This window comes from Rana temporaria, chromosome 7, assembly GCF_905171775.1.
Source record: "Rana temporaria chromosome 7, aRanTem1.1, whole genome shotgun sequence".
NCBI classification, from domain to species: domain Eukaryota; kingdom Metazoa; phylum Chordata; class Amphibia; order Anura; family Ranidae; genus Rana; species Rana temporaria.
The window spans coordinates 159373463-159396588 of NC_053495.1; the positions used below are offsets into that span (position 1 = coordinate 159373463).

Consider the following 23126-nt stretch of genomic DNA (forward strand, 5'->3'; position numbering starts at 1 on the left):
CTGTCAGCAATGGGATTGTGTGTGAATGGTGCATGGTAGGAACTTGCGTGCTTGAAAAAACTGTGCTGACAGTTTGTAATTGAGAAAATTGTCCATATGGAGTTACTGAATGGCTATGACTGCTGTACACACACTGAGTAAATGACATGCTACATTTTTTTAAATTGCTGTTTACCTAAGAAAGCATATTGAGTAACATAACTCAAATAACAAACATAGGCCATAGTAGGCAATCATTATAATCCCCTTCATTAATGCATTTCCCCCCTTCCATATCTCATACACACACACATATAATTAGTAATGAGTGTATTAGAAGGACTTTCTTTTCGGTTCCCATAGTGTCAAAGATTTAAAGCTGAAATCCAGACTAATCCAGTATTGTGTACATACAAGTTACATGTTATTTTTTTTAAATTTGTATCCTTTGTGTATTTCTTGGGGAGTAATCTAGCATCAAACAAACCCTGCACTTTGCCTCTGTGCAAGAGTTTCCTGTAATTAAATCCAGTCACTTCTCCTTGCTATCCTTGGGCAGGATGACAGGTCTTCCATTGGCCCCCTCCACTAGTTCTCTGAAGGCAGCCTGTGCTAGGGGAAACTGGGGGCCCTATCAAGGATCTGTTCTAAATGCAGCACAGTGATGATACCACCAGTACTTTTACATGGTAAAGAATTTGGCACACACAGTGGATCTATGGGCCAGATTTACATCGGAGATACGACGGAGTATCTCAGATACTCCGTCGTATCTCTCAGAGTATCTCTCAGTTACGCATAGATATCCCTAAGATCCGACAGGTGTAATTGTTTTACACTGTCGGATCTTAGGATGCAGTACCGCGGCCGCCGCTGGGGGGAGTTTGCGTCGTAAACCAGCGTCGGGTATGCAAATTAGAAGTTACGGCGATCCACAACGGTTTTTCGCGTTCGCTACGTCGCCGCTAGTCTAGTTTCCCGTCGCAAAGTTAGTCATCGTTTTGGGTGCCTTAACTTTACACAGCAAACGTATTGCTGTATAAAGTATGGGCGTCGTTCTCGCGTCGAAATTTAAAATTTCACGTCCTTTGCGTAAGACGTCCGGGAATACAGAAGTACGCTACGCACGTCGCCGATCGAAAAAATTACGTCAGTTCGCGCAAAGCACGGAAACGAAGCATGCGCAGTAGGTCCGGCGCGGGAGCGCGCCTAATTTAAATGGTACCCGCCCCATTCGATTTGGACCGCCTTGCGCCGGACGTGTTTACGATACACCGCCTGCAAGTTTCCAGGTAAGTGCTTTGTGGATCGGGCACTAAAACTGAAAACTTGCGGCGGTGTAACGTAAACGGCTTATGTTACACGGGCGCAATTGTACCTGAATCTGGCCCTAAATGCTTTGTGGCTATTAGGGCATATACGGTATCTAAATAATTTTTTTTGTGCTGGCAGTTTAGACTTAACTTTGAAAGAAACACTCAAACTGAAGGCCACAAGGGCTTCACTTTTGAACATCGTCCTTTAGAGCTTTTGTCCTCTGGCATGTGTAACTCTTCTGAGATCCCTAATGCCCTGTACACACGAGTGGAATTTCCGTCGGAAAAAAGTTGGATGGTTTTTCTGACGGAATTCCGCTCAAGCTTGGCTTGCATACACACGGTCACACAAAAGTTCTCTGAACTTTCAAGCGTTAAGAACGCGGTGACGTACAACACTACGAGGAGGCGAGAAAAATAAGTTCAGTGCTTCCGAGCATGCGTCAAATTGTTTTCAAACATGCATGTTTTTTTCCCCGTCGAAATTCCATACGTATTTTCCGAAAAATTAAGAACCTGCTCTCAAACTTTTGCTGGCGGAAATTCCGACAGCAAAAGTCTGATGGAGCATACACACGGTCGGAATTTCCGAAGAAAAAAGCTCACATCAGACTTTTGCTGGCAGAAATTCCGCTCTTGTGTATGGGGCATAAGACTTAAATGACGGGTGCATTTGAACAACCAGTGACCACTTTCTGATTTGCATCTTGTCCTGATTCAATCAGGTTTTGCATTTCTTTAGATATGTGTGGGGCTGCAAACCCTATCTGATGCAAACAAAAATTAGCCCACATGGCCCTTAATCCTTGATTCCTTTTTCCTCTGTGGTTAATGCAGTAATATAATCTACCTCCCCAAATAGTTGTGGCCTTTAGTATGAGCATGTGTCAGAAAAAATCCCCCTGCAAAAACACTAAGCTGCATACTTACCCTTCAGCATAAATTCCCCCACCTCCCAATACAAATCCCCCTCTCAGCACAAATCTTTTCCCCCATCCCCCAAATCCCCCCCAGCTCAAATGTTCCACCCCCCAAAAATGTCATCCCTCCTAGCACAAATCTTCTTCCCCCATCCCCCCTCCCAACGCAAATCCCCCTAAATCACCACTCTTAGCATCCCCCCAATTTCCACTTGTGGTGCCCCCTATACTTCACATGATACCACATTACCCAGGGAAGCCGCCCCACCTGCCTATCCCTTGTCCCAGCCCTGGGTGTATAGAGTCACTAAGGTAGTGAGTTGGGAAAAGATGATGGTAGCAGAGTACAGACCCTCCAGCTCAACCATATGAACTGAAGGTATGAAGTATTTAAGAAGATTGTTGTACATTTTATTGCATCAACTGGGTAAAGACATGAGGCATATGCAATACTGTATCTCAGTTATAACATTCAGAACCTGCATTCTAAATTGAAATGAAAGTCCTTTCAATGCATTATCACTTTTATAATATCATTCCATATTTGTTACTGAAATAGAACCAGAGAAATCCTTAAGCAAGTATTTGGGAAGTGAAATAACATAACATTTTTTAGAAAGGGTAGTTATGAGTATATGGGACTTTAAGGGCACCTAATTTCACAAACAAACTTATGATAAAAAAGTTAATACATCTTTATTATGATGATATAAAAAACAGAAAGATGATTAAAAATGAATATAAGCTGGAAATTTGTTGCCAACGCTTATACTCTCTTTCATTGTCAATGCTGATGCCTTTCGAGTTTCTCTCTTTCTCAGAGGCACGGATTGAATCTGAGGCCTCGTACACACCACCCAACATGTCCGATGAAAACGGTCCGCGGACCGTTTTCATCGGACATGTCCGCTGGGATCATTTTGTCTGATGTGTGTACACACCATCAGACCAAATTCCCCGCAGACAGAATACGCGGTGACGTGGCGGCGACGTGGCGGCGACGATGACGCCGTGACGTGCGCGCACCAGGAAGTTCAATGCTTGCATGCGTCGAATCACTTCGACGCATGCGTGGGATTTCGGGCCAGCAGACATGTCCGATGAGTCGTACTGACCATCGGACATGTCCGACGGAAAGGCTTCCAGCGGACAAGTTTCTTAGCATGCTAAGAAACTTTTGTCCGCTGGAAACCTGTCCGCTAGGCCGGGAAACTGTCCGGTCGGCCCTACACACGACCGAACATGTCCGCGGAAACTGGTCCGACGGACCAGTTTCAGCGGAAATGTTCGGTCGTGTGTACAAGGCCTTAGTGTCAAAGACAATGTATATAGGCTTGTATCAAAACATTATACCAAACAATAATACAGTGCCTTGAAAATGTATTCAACCCCTTGAAATATGTCGGCCTGGCGTATGTTCGTGAATCGGCGTATCCCCTCATTTACATAATCTACGCCGGCCGCAATGGAAGCGCCATCTAGCGGCCATCAGAAAAATTGCAATCTAAGATAGGACGGCGCAAGCCGTCGTATCTTAGATATGTTTAAGCGTATCTCTGTTTGAGCATACGCTTAAACATACGGCGGCGTAGATTCTGAGTTAGGCCGGCTTATCTACTGATAAGCCGGCCTAACTCTTTGTGAATCTACCTAATTGTCTTTGACACTAAGGTTCAGTCCATGCCCCTGAGGAAGAGAGAAACTGGAATTGCATTGGGCACTGACAATGAAACGCTGATGACAGAATTTTCTACATTGATTGAATTACATTAAGGAGAGTATAATGGTTTGTGAGAAATCTCCATTTGACATTTGTTTCTATTCATCTTTCTGTTTTTGATATCATCATAATAAAGATGTATTAACTTTTTTATTATATGGTTGTGTAATCGTCCCGTACACCCATAACTACCTTTTCTATTTATATTCTGGGATGCTGACACCATTGGTAGTCTCAAGTCACACTTAGGACAATATATCTCTAAAATAAAATTTATATTAGGCTTCAATAAATGTATTTGAAATGAAACATGTGTTGACCATACCAAACAGTTTTGGTAGATAAAATATCTCTGTTTATTGGGATCTGATTATTTTTTTTAGGATTAGTTATGCATGTTTGAATGTGATCTGAGATGTTTGGCAAATGACCAATGGGTTTGAATGAAATGTGTTTACCTGTGAAGTAACTATGATGGTGGGTGTTTAGTCAAATGTACATGTTCAATAATCTGCTGTGTTGATGTGCGTTAACGCCAGATGTTCGTGTCACTAGTATTGTTATCATGTAATACATAGATGTCATCCTGTCTGCAGCAAGAATAGGAGGATACAGAGCCTGTCCATGTGAAACATGTTGTCACCTGTTGATTCTGCCTAGTCACTGCAGTGTAATGCTGTTGTCCACACCACTGGATAGTAGTGCTGATGTGTGTCCCTGTTGCAGTGTCATTGCACTGTGTGTCTTTAAGTCTTAAGTATTTTGTAAGAGTGCCTCCATGTACACACAGAACTGTCAAAATTAGAGGGACTAACAGCAGCCCAATTCTTTTTATCACGTTTTCTAGAACCATACTACTAGCCGTACCAATGCACATAAGATCTGTCATCTTGACACCTGAGGCCTCGTACACACGACCGAATATGTCCGCGGACATGTTCGGTCGTCTGTACGGCCGACCGGACCGGATTCCCGGCCTAGCGGACAGGTTTCCAGCGGAAAAATGTTTCATAGCATGCTATGAAACATGTCCGCTGGAAGCCTGTCCGTCGGACATATTCGGTCATCTGTACAACTCACCGGACATGTCCGCTCGGCCGAAAGCCCTCGCATGCGTCAAAGTGATTCGACGCATGCGTGGAAGCATTGACCTTCCAGGGTCGCGCACGTCACCGCATCATCGTCGCGGCTACGTCGCGACCACGTCACCGCGTTCGCTGTCCACGGGGATTTTGGTCTGATGGTGCGGACCATTTTCATCGCACAGGTCCCGTCGTGTGTACGAGGCCTAAGATGTTGACACATGATTGCACGTCTATGGTATAGAAAAAGAAACATAACCCTAATGCGTTGCCACTGTACTTTCAACTTATTACAGATACTTGCATTTCATTGGCAAATACGTGTTATAAAAATTCCATAATGTACAAAATTGTAAACACTGGTAGACTTATGCAATACTTATGTAAGCACTTGCAAGCAGGGCTCCCCTAACTCTCCTGTCTTGAATTCAATTATAACTGTAATGTCTTCCTTATTTTGTAATGCACTGCGCAAACTGTTGGCGCTGTATAAATCCTTTATATATTCATATTAATAATCTCTTTAGCTTTTTATTGCTTAACAACTTAGTCATGCAAAGTTAAAGAGGAAGTAAACCCTGATGGGTTTTACTTCCTCTTTATTTCCCTGCAAAGGTAAAGCATAACGGACTACTATGCATCGCATAGTAGCCCATTATGTGTCAGTTACCTGAAACCAAAGCCTGCGATATCACCGCTGTGCCCACTAGCAGTGAGCGTCCATCTTCACCCCTCCTTCCGGGGCCGCGAACTCCGGTTCTGTGACTGTCCGGAGTCGTGTGACGTCACTCCGATAGTCACAGCATGACCCCCTTTAGAAACGTCATGATTGCCATTCCTAAAGTGCACCTGCGCCGTAGACATCGGCGCATTTGCACCGTAGGTAAAGGCGCATGGCTCTATTATAAATATTTCCTAAACTGAGGAGGTTTAGGAGATATTTCCAGCACCTACAGGTAAGCCTTAATCTAGGCTTACCTGTAGGTAAAAGTGGTTGTACTGGGTGAACAACCACTTTAAACACCTACTATTTCAGGTCCCTTTTCAACCTTGTATTTATTTCTTATATTAATGTATATGCTCCTAAATTAATTGTTAATTGCATAGTATTTTTTTAGATAATATCAATTATTAATTATTTAAAATATATTAGACTTTTTGAAGCATATCTAAACCCAAAAAGAAAAATGTAATCTATTGAAGCTTACCAGTCTATAGTTGTGGTGGCTGCATTACCTTCCTTTTTCTTTACTTTATTCACCTAGATTGTGACAATAACAGATTTTCTGTCCCAGGGCCCTTTCACATGGGCAGACCAATCGTGTCCGCCTGTCGGTTTTTCAGGGGGGCCCTTCAGTCTCCTCTATGGGGCAATAGGTTTCAACAGGCATGTGTCTGTTGACACCTGCCGACATTCGATTCAATCCTGTCTGCTAAAAACAGACGGGTGGGGATCTGTTCCCCATCTGTCTGGCGTATTGGATCGGATGGGAGTCAGGTGTAAATGGACAGGTGGTTCGTTTACATCTAAAAACAAAAAGTACAGCGCGCAGTGGTAAAGTATATGTCACTTTATAGTCTATAAAAGTAAAAGCACGAAATAACTGAACATGAACCAAAAAAATAAATAAATAACAGCAGTATGACAGCGGAATTAAAAATGATTAAAACTGATGACAGTCCTCTTATGCATATACTGCAATGGTATAGAGATGGTAAGATTAGAACCAAAGATCAGTATGGGGAGATGGCAGATGTTATGACCAAACAGTGGACACACTGTGAAGTGTGAGGAGGTGGTACAGTACCTCAAAGATGTCTCTCATACCTCCGTGCAGGGGGGGTGGTACAGGCCGTGAATGGGTGTAGTCCACGCCACAGGCAGTCACTGAGATGGTACCAGTGCAGGGGAAAAGTTGAACCAAGTCACCCAAATGTAGGATTGAGCACCGCAAAAACGGGATCTTCCTCACAGCTGTGGTGTGAGACAGCGGGGGGAGCGTGGAGACAACGTAACTCCACTGTTCTCAAGACGTTGCCCCGTCAATCAAAGCATGGAGGGGGCGGAATCTTCGCTGTATCGCAGTCGACGAGAAAGGGGGCGGTGTCCGGACGCCGTCCCTCAAGCGGTCATGTGATACAGGCAACCAATCAGGAGAGTAGAACCCAAGCAATGGAGAGGCTATGGGGAGGCATGTACAGACGTCACTGCAGGGATCCCCGAATGTCAGAGTGCATAAGGACAGCACCTACGAACTTCTTAGGGCGTCAGAGGACTTTAGGAAACAAGGGGGTGAGCCGTGACTGACATGTTTCGCGTCTACTGAACCAAGCCCATGTTGTGATCACAATTCCTACAATTTCTATAAAATGTACCAAAATATAGTTTCAAATCTGAATATATAAATCCTATTACAATATGCACATCATGTTTATTCGAATTCTGCAACAGGAGACAAACAACCAGTGACATTCTTGGCATGGTGATGGCACTGGTTTCTATGTTGATAGGTTAAGTATCAATCCGGTGCACAAAGTGGTTGCCCGATGTGTTTTGTGCTGGGTACACTTTAAACTTCCTTTTTTGATTGGCTTCTGAGTGGACAATTGACCTTGATGTGCCTTACTGCAGTAGACTTTTGCAGTTCTTTAATTCCAAACTTTATAAAAATATTTCTGCTCCTTGAATCCTCTTGGTGCATACAGCATTATCTAGTGACTTGTAGAATGGAATATCTGGCATTGACCCCAGAATGGGTGGCCATGTGCCACAAGGGAACAGTATGTGATCTTGAAAGCTGATCCCATGAGCTAGCTATGTCTTTATTTTCAGGAGCCAGAGGTTAGAGAGTATAGCAGGGAGCAGCTCCCTAATCAAGTCAGCTACATACCCGGGGAGGTGCTGGAACGTCCAGCATCAGTGAGAGCCTCTTCTATGCCACGCCTGGCAGAGGACCCCCAGGTAAAAAAAACAAAAAAGTCAATACTGTCACTATCCCACCTTTTGACCTTTTCACTTTGCAAGCACATTTTTTTCTTACACGTGTTATATTAGAGGTGCTCAGCCTATGGATGGAACCCCAAGGTCCAGAGCCTAGTTTTGGGAGCTTTTGACAACCCATACAGTATATATGGGTGAGAAAAAACCTTCTTGAGGATCGTATAACATGACTTTAACCTCAAAGGTGCATTAGATGCTTGGGGACCACCTATAATGGCTGAGCACCACTGAATTAGGAAATCACCAGCCACACCTAGATCATTTACATTGCCTGGTTCTGGCTTCTCTAATGCCTTTGTGCCAAACGCCTATCCACAGCCACAAGCAAGCACCTTGTTGCTTTGCCTGTTTGTCTATTTGCAAGTTTTGACCAATTATCATTTCATTTGTTTTGCTTGTTTATGTTGTTTTTGTATTTGTTGGTTTTGCAGGATATTTTTTGTTTTGTTTTGTTTTTTTATAAGTTTGTTTTGTTTTTTGTAACTTTCTAAAGGGTGTTTTGAATATTTTATTCTAACATTTTGCTATTTCCTTTTTTATTAAAGGGGAACTGTAATAATAATTTAATAATCCTGGCATTAAAATAATACACTTAAAGCTCAACCCCAGACCTAATTTTTTCCTTTAAGTTTTGGGTAGAGTGGGAAGACTTAAAATACCTTTCACGTTCTATATTTCCATACGTCACCCCATTAGTGAGTTTTTTCACACTTTCTGTCTCTGTGTCACTCATACAAGGAATCGGGGTGCTGTAGTCACAGGACAAGAAAGCACACAGTAATAAAAACAGAATACTTTCCCACTCTGTTTTTGTGTTACTTTTGAAGAGATTTTCAATAATTTTTTGCCTGACTTCTTCCCAGTGGTAACACGGGTGACGACAAAAAACAAACAAATTAACAGTAGCTTTTACTCCTCCTGGCTTTATCCAAAACAAAAAAATATGTCTCTTGAGTTGTGCTTTAACATGTATATGTATAGCATTTTTTAAACAATTTTCCATTGGCGGGATAAGTTCACATTCGCTTTAACTAAAAAAAAGTACTAGTTCCCTTTTAAGCCTTACATTAATCAAACAGATATTCTAGGATAAACTGGAAAGTTCCTTTTTACTCATTTGTTCAGCAACAAGTTACAGTTGTAGCGGTGGCCCACCTGTCGCCCGGCATTCTACTTCCCAGACACTCCAAGACAATGAACAGTCTGTTGCTTTGTTTTTGTTATTTTATTGAGGGAATTTAACTTGGAAGGGGTATAGAAAATATGGAATGGCCAGTAAAATAACAGCAAAATTGCTAGGGACGACTATATACACTCTTTGTACACTCCTTCAGACTCCTCCTGCACAACTCCTGCTTGCAGACTATTGTTCTCTCTCTCTCTCTCTCTCTAGGAGCAGATAGCACATGGTTAGGCCCGACACTGGCTCAGCCAGGCCTTAGGAATTTTCCCTTTGCAGGCAGGGACCACGGCTCCCTATAGTGTAGAAGAAAATATAAAAAGTCTTGTTAGTGCCAGCTGTCCTTGTGGTGGACTATTGCTCCCAGTCAGTCCTCTTCAGGATCTGCCAGCCCTCCTGGCTGCAACTAAACAACTTCACTGCCCATGACATTGCAATCCTCACTACTGGCTCCACACTCAGCTCCTCTCAGTCCTCTCTGCCATGCCTCTCCAGTCCTCCCACCTCCTCAAAGAGGCCTGCCCCCTGCCAATCCTAGTTGGGGATTGGTCAGGGCTCCCTGGGATACCCCAGACAGTGCCACCTATTTTCCCCTCCTCCAGAAGAAAGAGGGAGGTGACAGTGGAGTGTCTCTGTCTGTGAGTCACAGCTGCTGCTCTGAGCCACTCCCAGCACACACAGATCAAAACAATTTGCCTGTACTACAAAAATCCTGACTTCTAGCACCAACCTAGGTAGAGGGTGCTACACAGTGATACTAAAGGATAACATTGTTTCGGTAAAGTGACTCCTACCCAGACCCCTAAATACTCCTGAGCCCGATCTTGATCCAGTGCTGTTCACGTCACAGCAGCTCTTCTCCCCACTCTGTCAAGCTTGGCTCCTGCTGTTGTTGGTCCAAGGCTGTGAGCAGAGAGTGGGGGGGCAGGGGTCGAACCAGGCTGTGTGTCTAAATAGGGATCGAACTTGCACGAATGCCCCAATAAGAAGCGGCTTCCAAGGGGGGGTACTCAGGATGGAGGATGATCCAGGAGCACCGGCAGAGAACCCCAGAAGAGAAGGATCGGGGGTGCACTGTGCAAAACCTTTGCAGAGAGCAGGTAACTATAACAGATAATTTTTTTTATTAAAATTAAAAAGATATTATATTTACCTCCTCTGTGATAGTCTCCTGCTGATACTGTCCACTCCTCCGGGTTCTTCCCTCCCTAGCAAGCTGGGCATTATGGAGGCATCCATGTGGGCATGTTCCCGTGCCATGCTGTGTGCATCCATAGACACACACAGCATCAATAAGCCATGCCCCGGCTCCCTCCTAACAGTAGTTTGACTGACAGCAGCAAAAGCCTATGGCTTCCAATGCTCTTAGTGTCTCTGGTAAAAGCAGGAAGTGAGAAGAGTGCTGCAGCTAAAACAGCTCTGGAGCAGTGACTGTAGTCAGGTAAGTGTTTAGGGAGGTGGGTTAAACAGGTAGTGGGTTATTTTCTACCTTAATGCAGGGAACGCATAAAGGTAAAAAAAAACATTATGGGGCAGATCCACATACATCTGCGGCAGCCGCAGCGTATGTAAGATACGCTACGCCGCTGTAACTTACTTTGCTTTTGTTCGAATCCTCAACGAAACCGCACCTTAAGTTATGGTGGCGTAGCGTATCTCTCGCGGCGTAAGGGCGCGGAATTCAAATTCGGTGAGTAGGGGGCGTGTTTCATTTAAATGAAGCGCGTCCCCGCGCCGAATGAACTGCGCATGCGCCGTCCGTAAAAACTCCCAGGGTGCATTGCTCCAAATGACGTTGCAAGGACGTCATTGTTTTCGACGTGGACGTAAATGGCGTCCAGCCCCATTCACGGACGACTTACGCAAACGACGTAACATTTTCAAAATTATACGCGGGAACGACGGCCATACTTAGCACTGAGTACGCCACCATATAGCAGCTTTAACTATACGCTGGAAAAAGCCGAACGGAAACAACGTAAAAAAATGCGACAGCCGCTCGTACGTTCGTGGATCGTCGGAAATAGCTAATTTGCACACTCGAAGCGGAATACGACAGAAACGCCACCTAGCGGCCGCCGGAAAATTGCATCTAAGATCCGACGTCGTACTAAGGCGTACGCCTGTCGGATCTAACCCAGATGCCGTCGTATCTTGTTTTGTGGATACGAAAACATAGATACGACGCGCAAAATTTGAAATTACGCATCGTATCAAGAGATACGCCGGCGTAATTTCTTTGACAATCTGCCCCATTATATTTACCTGCTCTGTGAAGTGATATTTCACAGAGCAGTTCATTACCTCCTCTGTGATAGTCTCCCGCTGATACTGTCCACTCCTCCGGGTTCTTCCCTTTCTATCAAGCTGGGCATTATGGAGGCACCCATGTGGGCATGTTCCCGTGCCACGCTGTGTGCATCCATAGACGCACACAGCATCGATAAATGACTGACAGCAGCAAAAGCCTATGGCTTCCAATGCTCTTAGTGTCTCTGGGAAAAGCAGGAAGTGAGAAGAGTGCTGCAGCTAAAACAGCTCTGGAGCAGTGACTGTAGTCAGGTAAGTGTTTAGGGATGGAGTTGGGTTAAACAGGTAGTGGGTTATTTTCTACCTTAATGTAGGGAACACATAAAGGTAAAAAAAATATTGATTTTAGAACCACGTTAAAGTCTGCCGTTGGCACCCGTTGTATTAGAAAAGTGGTTTCAAAATTTGCCTGCATGTGAATTTTGGAATTGCAGGTAACATTCAGATATAAAGGCATTTTGTGAGTGCTATTATATCTTGGAACAAAACGCTCTTTTATCACCAGAGAATGGTGTAATTTTAGCCTCTATTTACATATGCAGATGCCATAGTGCTGCACATGTGGTCAGCTATGACACAAGCTATTTGAGGGCTCGAAAGATTGAATGAGAACTGACATAAGCACACAGGCAACTGTGACAGTTAAAACCAGAGGCATGCCCTGATTATAGCACACACTTCATTAGCCAGTTCAAATCTTCTTTAAAGTAGGATACACTATTTTGGTTTAGAAGATTCTCTAATTTATATAGTTTTAATGTTCAGAATTGTTTTTAATTGTCAATAGATTATATTTATATCCAAACATCTTCACCATTTGATTTTATGGAAACATTTTTCTTGTTTGTCTGCTGAGCAAATTAGAAGAGGTCAATGTTTTCCCAACAAAAGGTTTTCGAGCTTTCCATTTATCCTAGAATACCCTGTTATCTATTATTCTTTATATAAATTAATTTATGCATATTTTTGATTTGGATTTAAAATAAGTTTCCTTTTCATTTCGTCCCTTTACCAGAATATATGAAGCTGCATTTAACAGCCTGGCACAAACAGCAGTAACAGTGTGCAGTAATCCATAGCATCCAGTCACAGGGAAATTAAAGTTGATTTATTGTTGGTTGCTGTGCATCACACCACATGGTTGCTTTTAGCTTTATGGTGTAAGACTCCTAGAGGTAAATAATAAGTAGTAACAGGCAACACATATAAAGTGTGACTGTACCTTCTCAAAAAAATTAACCCTTAAAGTAGGTAGACAGTGTTCTGCCAAATTGTAAACATAAAACTGTACGTTGCACGTCAAACTGCCCATCCTGAATGTGGCTGTCACAGCTTTAGTATCCTCTGGCACCCTTGACAATGTCTTTTATTACTGTCTTGGTATACAGGTCAGGCAGCTTAAAGCGGAGCTCCACCAAGAAAAAAAAATCAAAAATGCTGCAAAAAAATAAAAAATACATATTTTTTTTATACATCCAGTACCTGAAGTGCCTGTTGCTAGGCAGATCGTCCTAATCTGCCACTTCCTGATAACCGGTCCGTCTTCTTTCTTCTCATCCTCGGCTGCCTCCTGGGGAATGGGGGAGCGGTGTCTTCTGGGACCTTGTGTGTGTCCCAGGAGACATCACGCATTTACGTCGTGCCGCGCGGCTCGCGCATGCGCAGTAGGGAATCGGGCGGTGAAGCCGCAAGGCTTCACTTCCTGATTCCCTGACCGAGGATGGCGGCGGGGCAGCCGAGACCCGAGCATTTGCTCGGCTTTGGCTTCCGTCATCGTGGGCACCCTGGACAGGTAAGTCTCCATATTAAAAGTCAGCAGCTACAGTGTTAGTAGCTGCTGACTTTTAATTTTTTTTTTTTTAAAACGGCTCGTTTTGCACAGAGTGGCCCCGATCCACGTCTTCTGGGGTCCCTCGGCGGCTGTCTCTGGTCCTCCCCGCAAGGACTCCTCACATCCATGTTAGCTCCCTCGCATTCAGCGAGCGGCCATAGCCGTTCACTGTATCACACGGCCCCACCCTTTGGTGCGCCGCATCATTGGATGTGATTGACAGCAGCGCCAGCCAATGGCTGCGCTGCTTTCAATCCATCCGCTCTAGCCAATCAAGGCCAGGCTGAGCGGCGAAGAGGATGTCGGGGCCGAGCGATGGACTTTCGAGGGGTCAGTTAAGTATAACGGGAGGCCGGTGGGACGGTGTAGTTGGAAGTGTTTTCACCTTAATGCATAGAATGCATTAAGATGAAAAAACTTTTTCCTTTACAACCCCTTTAAACCATGCTTTATTTTTAAAGACCATGTTTAGTGGTTTTATATTAGAAAAAAAAACGAAACACATAGTCAGGCAAATAGACAGTGGCCCAGATTCAGGTAGTTTGGAGCAATATTTGCGTGGGCAAAGAGCAAAGATTTTTCTCTGCGCCCACGCAAATATTTCGATTTGCCCAGCGATTCACGGAGCAGTAGCTCTGTAAATTGCGCGGGCGCTATGCTAATTAGCCCTGCGTAAGGGCGCCTAATGTAAATGATCCCGCCGGGGGGCGGGAATCATTTAAATTAGGCGCGCTCCCGCGCCGAGCGAACAGCGCATGCTCCGTCGGGAAACTTTCCCGACGTGCATTGCGGCAAATGACGTCGCAAGGACGTCATTTGCTTCTAAGTGAACGTGAATGGCGTCCAGCGCCATTCACGAATCACTTACGTAAACGACGTGAAATTTAAATTTCACGAGCGGGAAACGCAGCTATACTTTAGCATTGGCTGCCCCTGCTATTAGCAGGAGCAACCTTGCGCTAAAGTCGCCGTACGGAAACTCCGTACCTTGCGTGCGCAGGGCCCGCGCAACTTTTGTGAATCGGTGGTAGTATGCAATTTGCATACTATACGCCGATCACAATGGCCGCGCCCCCTAGCGGCCAACGCAAGAATGCAGCCTGGGATGTGAAGGCATAAGGAGGCTTATGCCTGTCATATCCTAGGCTGCAGTCGGTGTAACGAGGTTCCTGAATCAGGAGCACTCGTTACACTGGAGCAAGTAAGCACTTGCGCCCCGCAACCTATGGTTGCGCGGGCGCAAGTGCTTCTTGAATCTGGGCCAGTATGAATAATATGTTGTTTTCTACCAGTCAGTAGGTGGAGCTCTTGGCTCATTTAAAAAAAAAATTCTGTTTCCTATGCTTCTTTGTTGTAAAAAATGTTGTTTACAGAGCTTAAAAGGTCAAGCTGACACACAGAGATGTGAAGTAGTCAGAGCAGTAACTCATCTTAGTGATTCATCCCGCAAAGGATATCTTTATCTAATATTTCATTTAGACAATGCATACCTCAAAGCAAGCTGATACTATTGTGCTACCTCTTTAGAGAACCTATAGTGCTCTAAAAATCAATTTTTTATGTATTAAATTTTTATTTATTTTTAAGATTGTACATAAAAAAAAAGATTCCATTCTCTTCTAAAAGAGGGTACAGCTTTATATTTACAGTATGGCATCTGCATGTTAAAGGTGAATTTTGGAAAAGTACAGTTATTCTTTAGGACACAGCAATACCTTGAATTCAGTATTCATTAAAACGCAACACTACATTGTATTCTGATAGCATATGAATGATCACAATAACTACCAAGTCTTTACTTTATGTTCAGCCTTTCATTTCTTTCAAACAATCCCTTATGTGAGTAGAAATGTATTTTTGTGCGGATATTTTCTTCTTTTTTGTATCCTTCTGGCCTTGCAGGTCCTAGCTGATGTGAGTTCCATGAGACGCTCTTTCTCCACTACTGCGGATAAGCGAGCACGCAGTTCCTGGTTGGATGATTTCTCATTAGATCGAGGTGGTATGGATAGCTACAAGCAGCAACGACGCAGTTATCATGCTTCTCTAAGACTATCCACCAATCGAATGAACTCTGATACAGGTTGGTCAGGAATGCGTGCAGAGATTTACAAAAGATATTAATATCTTCAAATCTGAACATACACAGGGCAGTCTTTAATATTGATTGGGCCCTTGGCAAACATTTCTTTCCTCCCGAGCATATATGCTGCATACAAACAGAAATAAGCGCGCAACCCAAATATTAAAGTGCAAAGGTTAAAAAAAAGAGCTAGTGCACACAAATAAAAATATATATAATCACTAAAGTGAAATAGTTTCATCAATGCACACAAAAAATATTGTAATTTGGGTTGCGCGCTTATTTCTGTTTGTAAGTTTCTTTGAGCTTTAAGTATTTAGGCTTTAATAAGCAGCAGCATCCCTCGTTTTGAATCACATATTTTTTCACATTTTTATCTCACCCCCTATTTTAATAGGATTTTTTTATTTTTTTATTCACTTGATAGTGGGTTTAGCGCAGAGTTTTTCTTCTTTTTGTTTACTGATATATGCTGCATGGGGCAGTGTTTGGGCATCAGTGGAGCTTCCGGCTCTGATCACTGCTCTCATTACAACTGCTCTGTTCAGAGCATACAGGCTGCATGGGGCAGGGTCAGAGCGTCAGTGGAGCTCCCAGCCCCACCCCCTCTGCTGACTTGGTCGGGAATTCAGCCTCCTGTGTGCTCCATTGTGTGCTCTGCAATGCTGTCATTGGGGCCCCAATTTCTGGGTAGCGCGGGCTCAAGCTGCAGCTGCCTTGGGCCGCCAACAAAGATTGGGCCCAGAGCAGGTGCCCCGCTTGCCCTGCATTAAAGACGGCCCTGAACATACATATATTAAAAAGACACTTTTTAATCCAGATTTGTATTCATTAAAAATCATTCAGATTGGATTCACACTTGCACTTGCATTGCATTTTTAGTTGCATTGTTTATATGCATTTCATGATTCATTGATATGTGTTGCCCAAAGCCTTTACTGTAATGTACAGTGCCTTGAAAAAGTATTCGTACCCCTTGAAATTTCCCACATTTTGTCATGTTACAACCATAAATGTAAATGTCTTTTATTGGGCTTTTATGTGATAGACCAGTGGTCTCCAAACTGCAGTCTGGGGGCTGAATGTGGCCCTTTGCTTGCCTTTATCTGGCCCTCTGGGCACTTCTTCCACTGATGGAAGACTATTCTGCCAACTGACAATAATGGGAAACCATTTCTCCCACTGGCACCAACAATGGGGCACTATTACTCCCCCTAATACCAAATGTGGTGATGTTTACCCTCACTCCCGCTGGCCACAGTCTGGCCCCACTAAAGTCTGAAGGACAATAAACTGGCTTTATTGGTTTTCAAAATGTTTACAAATAAATATATGAAAAGTGTGACATACATTTGTATTCAGCCCCTTTTACTCTGCTACCCCTAAGGCCCCTTTCACACAGGGCGGATCAGTAATGATCCGCCTCCGTATGCTCAGCGGGGATCGCTCCGTTGATCCCCGCTGAGCCGGCGGATGACAGGGCGGTCCCCACACACTGTGCAGGGACCGTCCTGTCTTTTCTCCGCTCTCCCCTATGGAGAGACCGGATGAACACGGACCTTATGTCCGTGTTCATCCGATCCGCAGAAAAATAGGGGTTTCTTCCGTCTGCAGAATCAGATCATTGCGGAGGTGGATGAGATCTCATAGGGACCAATGTATGTCCCTTTTTCATCCACAAACGGATGGATGAAAAAGCGGACATACGGTTTGCACGTGTGAAAGGGGATTAACTAAATTCTAGTGTTACCAATTGCCATCATAAGTCACCAAATTAGTAAATAGTCCACCTGTGTGTCATTTAATCTCAGTATAAAAACAGTGTTCGGTTTGACTTGAAGAAAAGCTGGCAACCCTAGTTCTAATACACCACCGCTATGTCTTGCAGGTCGCTTAGATAATCATCGTTCAGGAGGAAGAGAACGAGGTCGTTCTAAGGAGAGGAAACATCTTTTATCGCCTGATCCCTCCCGTTGCAACTCTGAAGAGAGGAGTCCACAGGCTGCATGTGAACACAGTGATCACCAGCTGTCCCCCAGCCACACGCACAGTGGTGTGCAGGTAAGGGTTAAAGACATCTGTAAATCAACCATTTGGATTGTCATGCAAGGAGATATGTATACAGTATATATAAGAAAGTAAGACTCAACTGGTATCAGCAGCAGTAAATCGTGCATGAGACAGCCTAAACAGTTTTGTCCTGCATTTTTGTTCAGCTAAGCTGCAAACCGCTTCAATCCACGAGGGCTTTATCAAATCCATAGCATAAAACAAACAAAACACCTGCTCATCCATGCAACATACTAAACTCAGATCAGTTCCTGCATGTGTCCCTAATACCTACAAAATAATTCTCAGAAAACAAGTTTTTTTTTTCACTATCAGTCATAGATCCTGGAGCTCCTCACTATGTGTAGGTGAGAAACCAGTACCTCACGTTTTATATGTTTTCTAATTATTGGCATACACCATATTGCTTGTAGAACATTTTATTATGTAAGTTTTTTTTCATCATGAAGTTTCCGCTTGCGTAAAATTGCTTGCACTTGATTTCACTTCATATTATGAAATAAGTACATCGGAGACAAAATTGGCCTAGAGATCATTAAATGATTGAGTCCAACATAACTTCTACTCCAGTTTCTTTACCAAATGGGATTTATATTACATCTCCTTCTCTTCGCTTTCTCTTATAGCTTCCTGAAACAGACCAGTGATAGGCTTGCATCATCACTCCTTTTGTGGGTGGGTACGTTATCCACAGTACCCAGTCATAACCTGCCCACAGCCACTGATTGGCAGTGTTGGCCTGACTGTGTTGATGTCTACTAGTGAGCAACAATTAACCCACAGTGGTGCCTCAATGCATACCCAATATGCCAGTCTATTACCAGTCACTGCTGTCTGCACCGCCCCCCCATGCAAAATTAAGTAGTTGTGGGTGGACACAAACTTTAAAAATGATTGAAAATCAGAGAGTAACACATTGATTTATGAAAATTGCTCTTATTGTTCTTACCAAGTGTTTTCAAATTGGTTTGCTGCAGTTTAAAACACATGTTTCTATCCCCACAGATTCTTGACTCTTTAAATGAAAGTTGTATCCCTTCCGACACCAGCACCCCAAGACGTGGTCGGCGCCAGCTTCCTTCTGTGCCTGCAACCCCAAGACCTCTTATCTCCTTCTCTTCTTTAATTCGCCGGCAAAAACACAGCTCCCCTCCTATGAATGGCAGCGAAAATGCAGCACCTCTTCCAAATGACCCAGGTCTGAGTGAGTCTTCCTGTTCTCTCCAGGGACATCACAGCTCCCAGTCCACCCCTCAGCATTATATCTCAGAGCCATATTTGGCCATACACGAGGAGATGCAAAGCTCAGACTGTCCAACTGAGGACACACTTACCTTTGAGGTTGCGGTGGCTACTAGTCTAGGCCGCTCTAACACAATTGGCTCTGCCCCTTTTCGTCATGGGTGGCAGATGCCCAATGGTCATTATCGACGTAGAAGGAAGGGTGGTATATCACCTGTGATAGCTTCCCGTGAATTAAGTGACACAGAAGAGGATGATCGGTGTTAAAGAGAGTTTGGCTGTACTTGCTGTACTACAGCCGGTAATCTTTGAATGGTCCCCTTCACATCGCTGAGCTTCTTCCAGAGGAGCCACCAAGCACCCACTGCCAATCCCCTAACCAAAATGTAGGTCCAGGCAATGCCTTGAGATTTAAAGCCTGTCTTTTAATATCTTGTGCCAAAAAAAAACAGAAATAAACTGCCTGAGAAGATACATGCAAAGGGGAAGGCATGGAAGTGTAAAGCTCCTATTACTGGACTATGAATGCAGGGTGATCTGTTAAATGTTCATAGGCTGTTCATAAGCTGTTGGGATCACTGCCTATCACAAAGGTTCACTGTTATCGATTGATACGTTTTTATCTTTTGCCAATAACAGAAGGTGTGTTTTGGAATGTTGGCAATTGATTGCCTTCCACAATGATCCTTCAGCAGGAAAGTAAACAGAGAAGTAGGGCTAATTAGTTTAGCTCATTGGACAGCCATCATGTTGCAGTTTACTATTACACATATTGGTTGACTGAAGGATTTGCCGTCTAGTTGTGTGATGTCCATATAGAAATGATATGCAAAATGTAGAATGATTGGTTGACAGGGTTTATGTTAAGTGCTAATCCTGAGCCCATGACCCCTTGCCAATGTACAAGGAGATGAGTGTCCATTTCTGTTACATGTTTTCCATAAACAAAAGATCAAAAGATACATGTGAAATCTCGGTTAATGTTTTCATTACATTGTGAGGGGTTATTGTAGATGGCACAGAAATCATGTGAAAATGTAATAGATAAAGCTGACACATCTTTAGGGACATTCATACTCCCTTCTTTGTTGTCAGGCTCTGCCCACTCATAGAGGTGATAAGCATGTTTCAGTTTAGTTTGCATGGACCCTAGAAGCTCCTTAGTTCTGCAATGTTGATCTAACCTTCGCCTTGAATTACCACAACAGAGCCCATTTTTGTGTTTTCCAATAGTCTGTTAACACATCAACTTTTAAGTCTTGGGTCTACCAAAACCAGGTATACTGTTGGTGCACATTCTCCAAAGTACTCTCCATAAACCAAAACAATAGTTTTACAATAATTGTACTTATATCATCCAGCAATCTGCTACAAACTTTCAATTTTGCCTGGTCATGAGTCTTTAGAGGACAACTCCACTTTTAAATTCTTTCTTAAGAATTCTTTCCGTACTGTTTTCTTCGCTTTACAAATGAAATCCTTTAAAAAATATCACTCTGCTCTTATATAGTCAATAGCCATATTAAAGAATGGTGTTGTGTGGACATCTTATATGTGTCACCTGCTGGGTTTCCCTGTAAAATTCCTCAAATCCATACTATATACAGTACAAATGTTACGTGTAGAATGCATACATACTGTATATACAGTATATGCTGCATTATGTGCCCAAGCTGAGATTGTAGCTCCAAGACCCTGCCAAAAGTTGGTTGTAGGGGGTAAAGGGTGGTGTGGCAATAAACCGTACAATTTCCAATCAGCTTAATTTGTATTCCTGGTCACAATAATGTAATGTTCAGGGGTTAATCCCTGTTTAATTGAGCATGCTGTCTTAGCAGTCTGATGGCCACTTCTCAACTGCTGCCATTTACCATATCAAATGTACACAACAGAGAAACACTTTTTGATATTTTCCTAACAAACCTTGTGAACAATGCTCACTATAGTGCAAATCCCTATGTTATACTCTAAAGTTTCTCTCCCTCTCATCACTTTTCAGGGTTTTTTAGTGTTATTTGGCATAGTTAATTATGAATACAAGCATTAGATATGTTTAAGGCAAAAACTTTAGGTTCAAAGCCATTATTGTCTCACTTCTCCTTAATAATTGCAGGAAATTTGTACTGTGTCTGTATAGTGACAGCTTTATCTGCCAAATGTTATCACTGATATCAGGCAACATGAAAACCCTTATGCCTTTGATTTAGCTTTAATTAGATCATGTCTAATATATTAGCCGTCTGCACACAGTAGATGCAGCTATGTTGCCTGAATCAATTTTAATCAACATACAAGCTAACAATTTGCTAGGAACCAATGACTGCACCGATTCTCACTGGGATTTTCTTAAACAAGAATTCAATGTTGTATTTATACAGGGCTGGCTTTAGGCATGTACGGTCTGTTTGGTTGCATAGAGGAGTGTTGTGCTGCACAAGCAAACTAGTAGCCTGTTGTCCAAAATGACCTTGACCCTTCCTATGTAAACCAGTGGACATTTTGCCCAAATTGCTCCCCCTTACCTCTAACTTAAAATAATTACTGGTACAGGAGCATACCATTCTTCACAACTGAATTGGTAAACTGACGCGCCACATCATGTATGTTTGTATATACACACTCAAGAAACTCACCTAAAAGCATTACAGAATCTTTAACTCCCTCTAATGTTAATCAGAGGTTTAACATTTTATTTAAAAAAACACGGGATGTTCCTTCCTTTTCTTTTTTTGGCCTCATTCACAGGGCCTTAAAACGCATTTCCAGGTGTTTTTTATTCACGGCTCTGAATGCAGCTGATTTGTCTGCTATGGAGAAATTCACACAGGTGCGTAAACAAGCAATGCGTTCCTATTGGTAACACCAAATCCAAAAATCTGTGTCTGAGAACATGTGTATACATGTATGCCAGATGCAGGCATCGGTAAAAAAAAAAAAAAGCCAATTTTACATTTACTGATTATTACGCAGCAACTTTTGTGATAGAAAAAAATGCATAAAAAGATAATAATAAGGTTTATGGCCACATGAATGAAGCCTTAAAGTGTATTTCCACTATTGCAACCAAATTGTGATCACACCTTTTTTCTATTTGTTACATGGCCCTATTCACATCACATAACCGAAAAAAAAAACTGCAGCTTACCTTTTTTTAGCTGCTCTTTTGTGGACCCTCCAGCAAAAAATCCTACGTAGTGCTCTATGTTTATGAGGGGCTATTCAGCTGTGTTTGCCATAATCACCCTGTCTGTACGGTGCAGACAGGTCTTCTTTATCAATTGTAACTAGATTTTAACACTGTCTATCCTTACAAATTGTTAAAGGTGTAGAGGCTAGGCTTCTTGCATTGAATGTTAAAGAGAAAGTAAACCCTATATTTAAAAAAAAAACCTGCAAGACAAAGGCATAATGAGCTAGTATGCATAGCATACTAGCTCAGTATGAATTACTTACCTGAGAACGAAGCCCCTGAAGCGGTCCACGGACATGTCCTCTGTTGCCGCCATGATACCCGGAGTGACTTCCGGGTATCGCTGCTCCGGCGCTGTGACTGCCCGGAGTAGCGATGACGTCACTCCCACGTATGCGTGCGGGAGCCGCCACTAACGCCATGATGCCGTTAGTAGCGGCACACTCAGTGCGCCTGCATGTCGCTGTCTATGGCGCATGTGCCGTAGACATTGGTGCTGCCTTTCTTGGAAATATTTCCTTAACTGTGTAAGTTAAGGAGATATTTCTTGGACATACAGGTTAGCCTTAATCTAGGCTTACCTGTAGGTCAAAGTGGTCTGTAAGGGTTTACAACCACTTTAATGAGGACAGACATGGGCAGGCTTAAGCCAGCCATACATGGATTATAATTCGGCCAGTTCAGCAGGGACCAGCCAAGATTTCATCCATTTATGGGCAGGCTGATTGTACCCAAGTCGATCCCTCGATTGACTTGGGTATAACCAGCCTGTCAGATTTTTTAAATGCGATTACTCCCGGCAAATATAGCTGCTAGCAGTATTCATTGTGCCAGCTCTATGCGCCCCCCCAGCTGGCAGAATCCAATAGTGCTGCAGGAGGCATTCCTCATCAACACTGACTGTAGTGGAAGTAAATAAAATCGAATCATATATGGGCTGCATTACTCCAACATTGTTAAAAAACGTTGCATGCCGCCATGATACCGCCTTCTGAAAAATATCTAAAATGTAAGAAATTGTGTTACAATTTTTTTTTTAGGCATGCTGGGTGAATGTAAACACGTAACAAACATACTTTATAGTGGGGCTTTCTCAAATTTGACTGCAAAAGTGGAAATACGCTTTAAAACATGCCACCCGATAAAATCTCTAGGAAAAGTGTTGGTTGACCAGCATTGCTGTACATAATAGCACTGCACTA

The 23126-nt window shown here is 43.1% G+C and overlaps 1 protein-coding gene across 5 annotated transcripts in view; it reads left to right on the forward strand.

Moving 5' to 3' along the window:
- Positions 1 to 21673, forward strand: part of CACNA1E (calcium voltage-gated channel subunit alpha1 E) — a 265360-nt gene extending 243687 nt beyond the window's left edge. For 3 of the 5 annotated variants that reach the window (XM_040360246.1, XM_040360245.1, XM_040360247.1), the window contains 4 exons: positions 7851 to 7979; positions 15242 to 15422; positions 17311 to 17483; positions 18498 to 21673. In XM_040360246.1, the coding sequence (XP_040216180.1) occupies positions 7851 to 7979; positions 15242 to 15422; positions 17311 to 17483; positions 18498 to 19001 (987 nt within the window). In that variant the 3' untranslated portion in view covers positions 19002 to 21673. The remainder of the gene's footprint in view (positions 1 to 7850; positions 7980 to 15241; positions 15423 to 17310; positions 17484 to 18497) is intronic. The other 2 variants (XM_040360249.1, XM_040360248.1) reach the window with 1 other exon arrangement.
- Positions 21674 to 23126: the final 1453 nt, after the last annotated feature.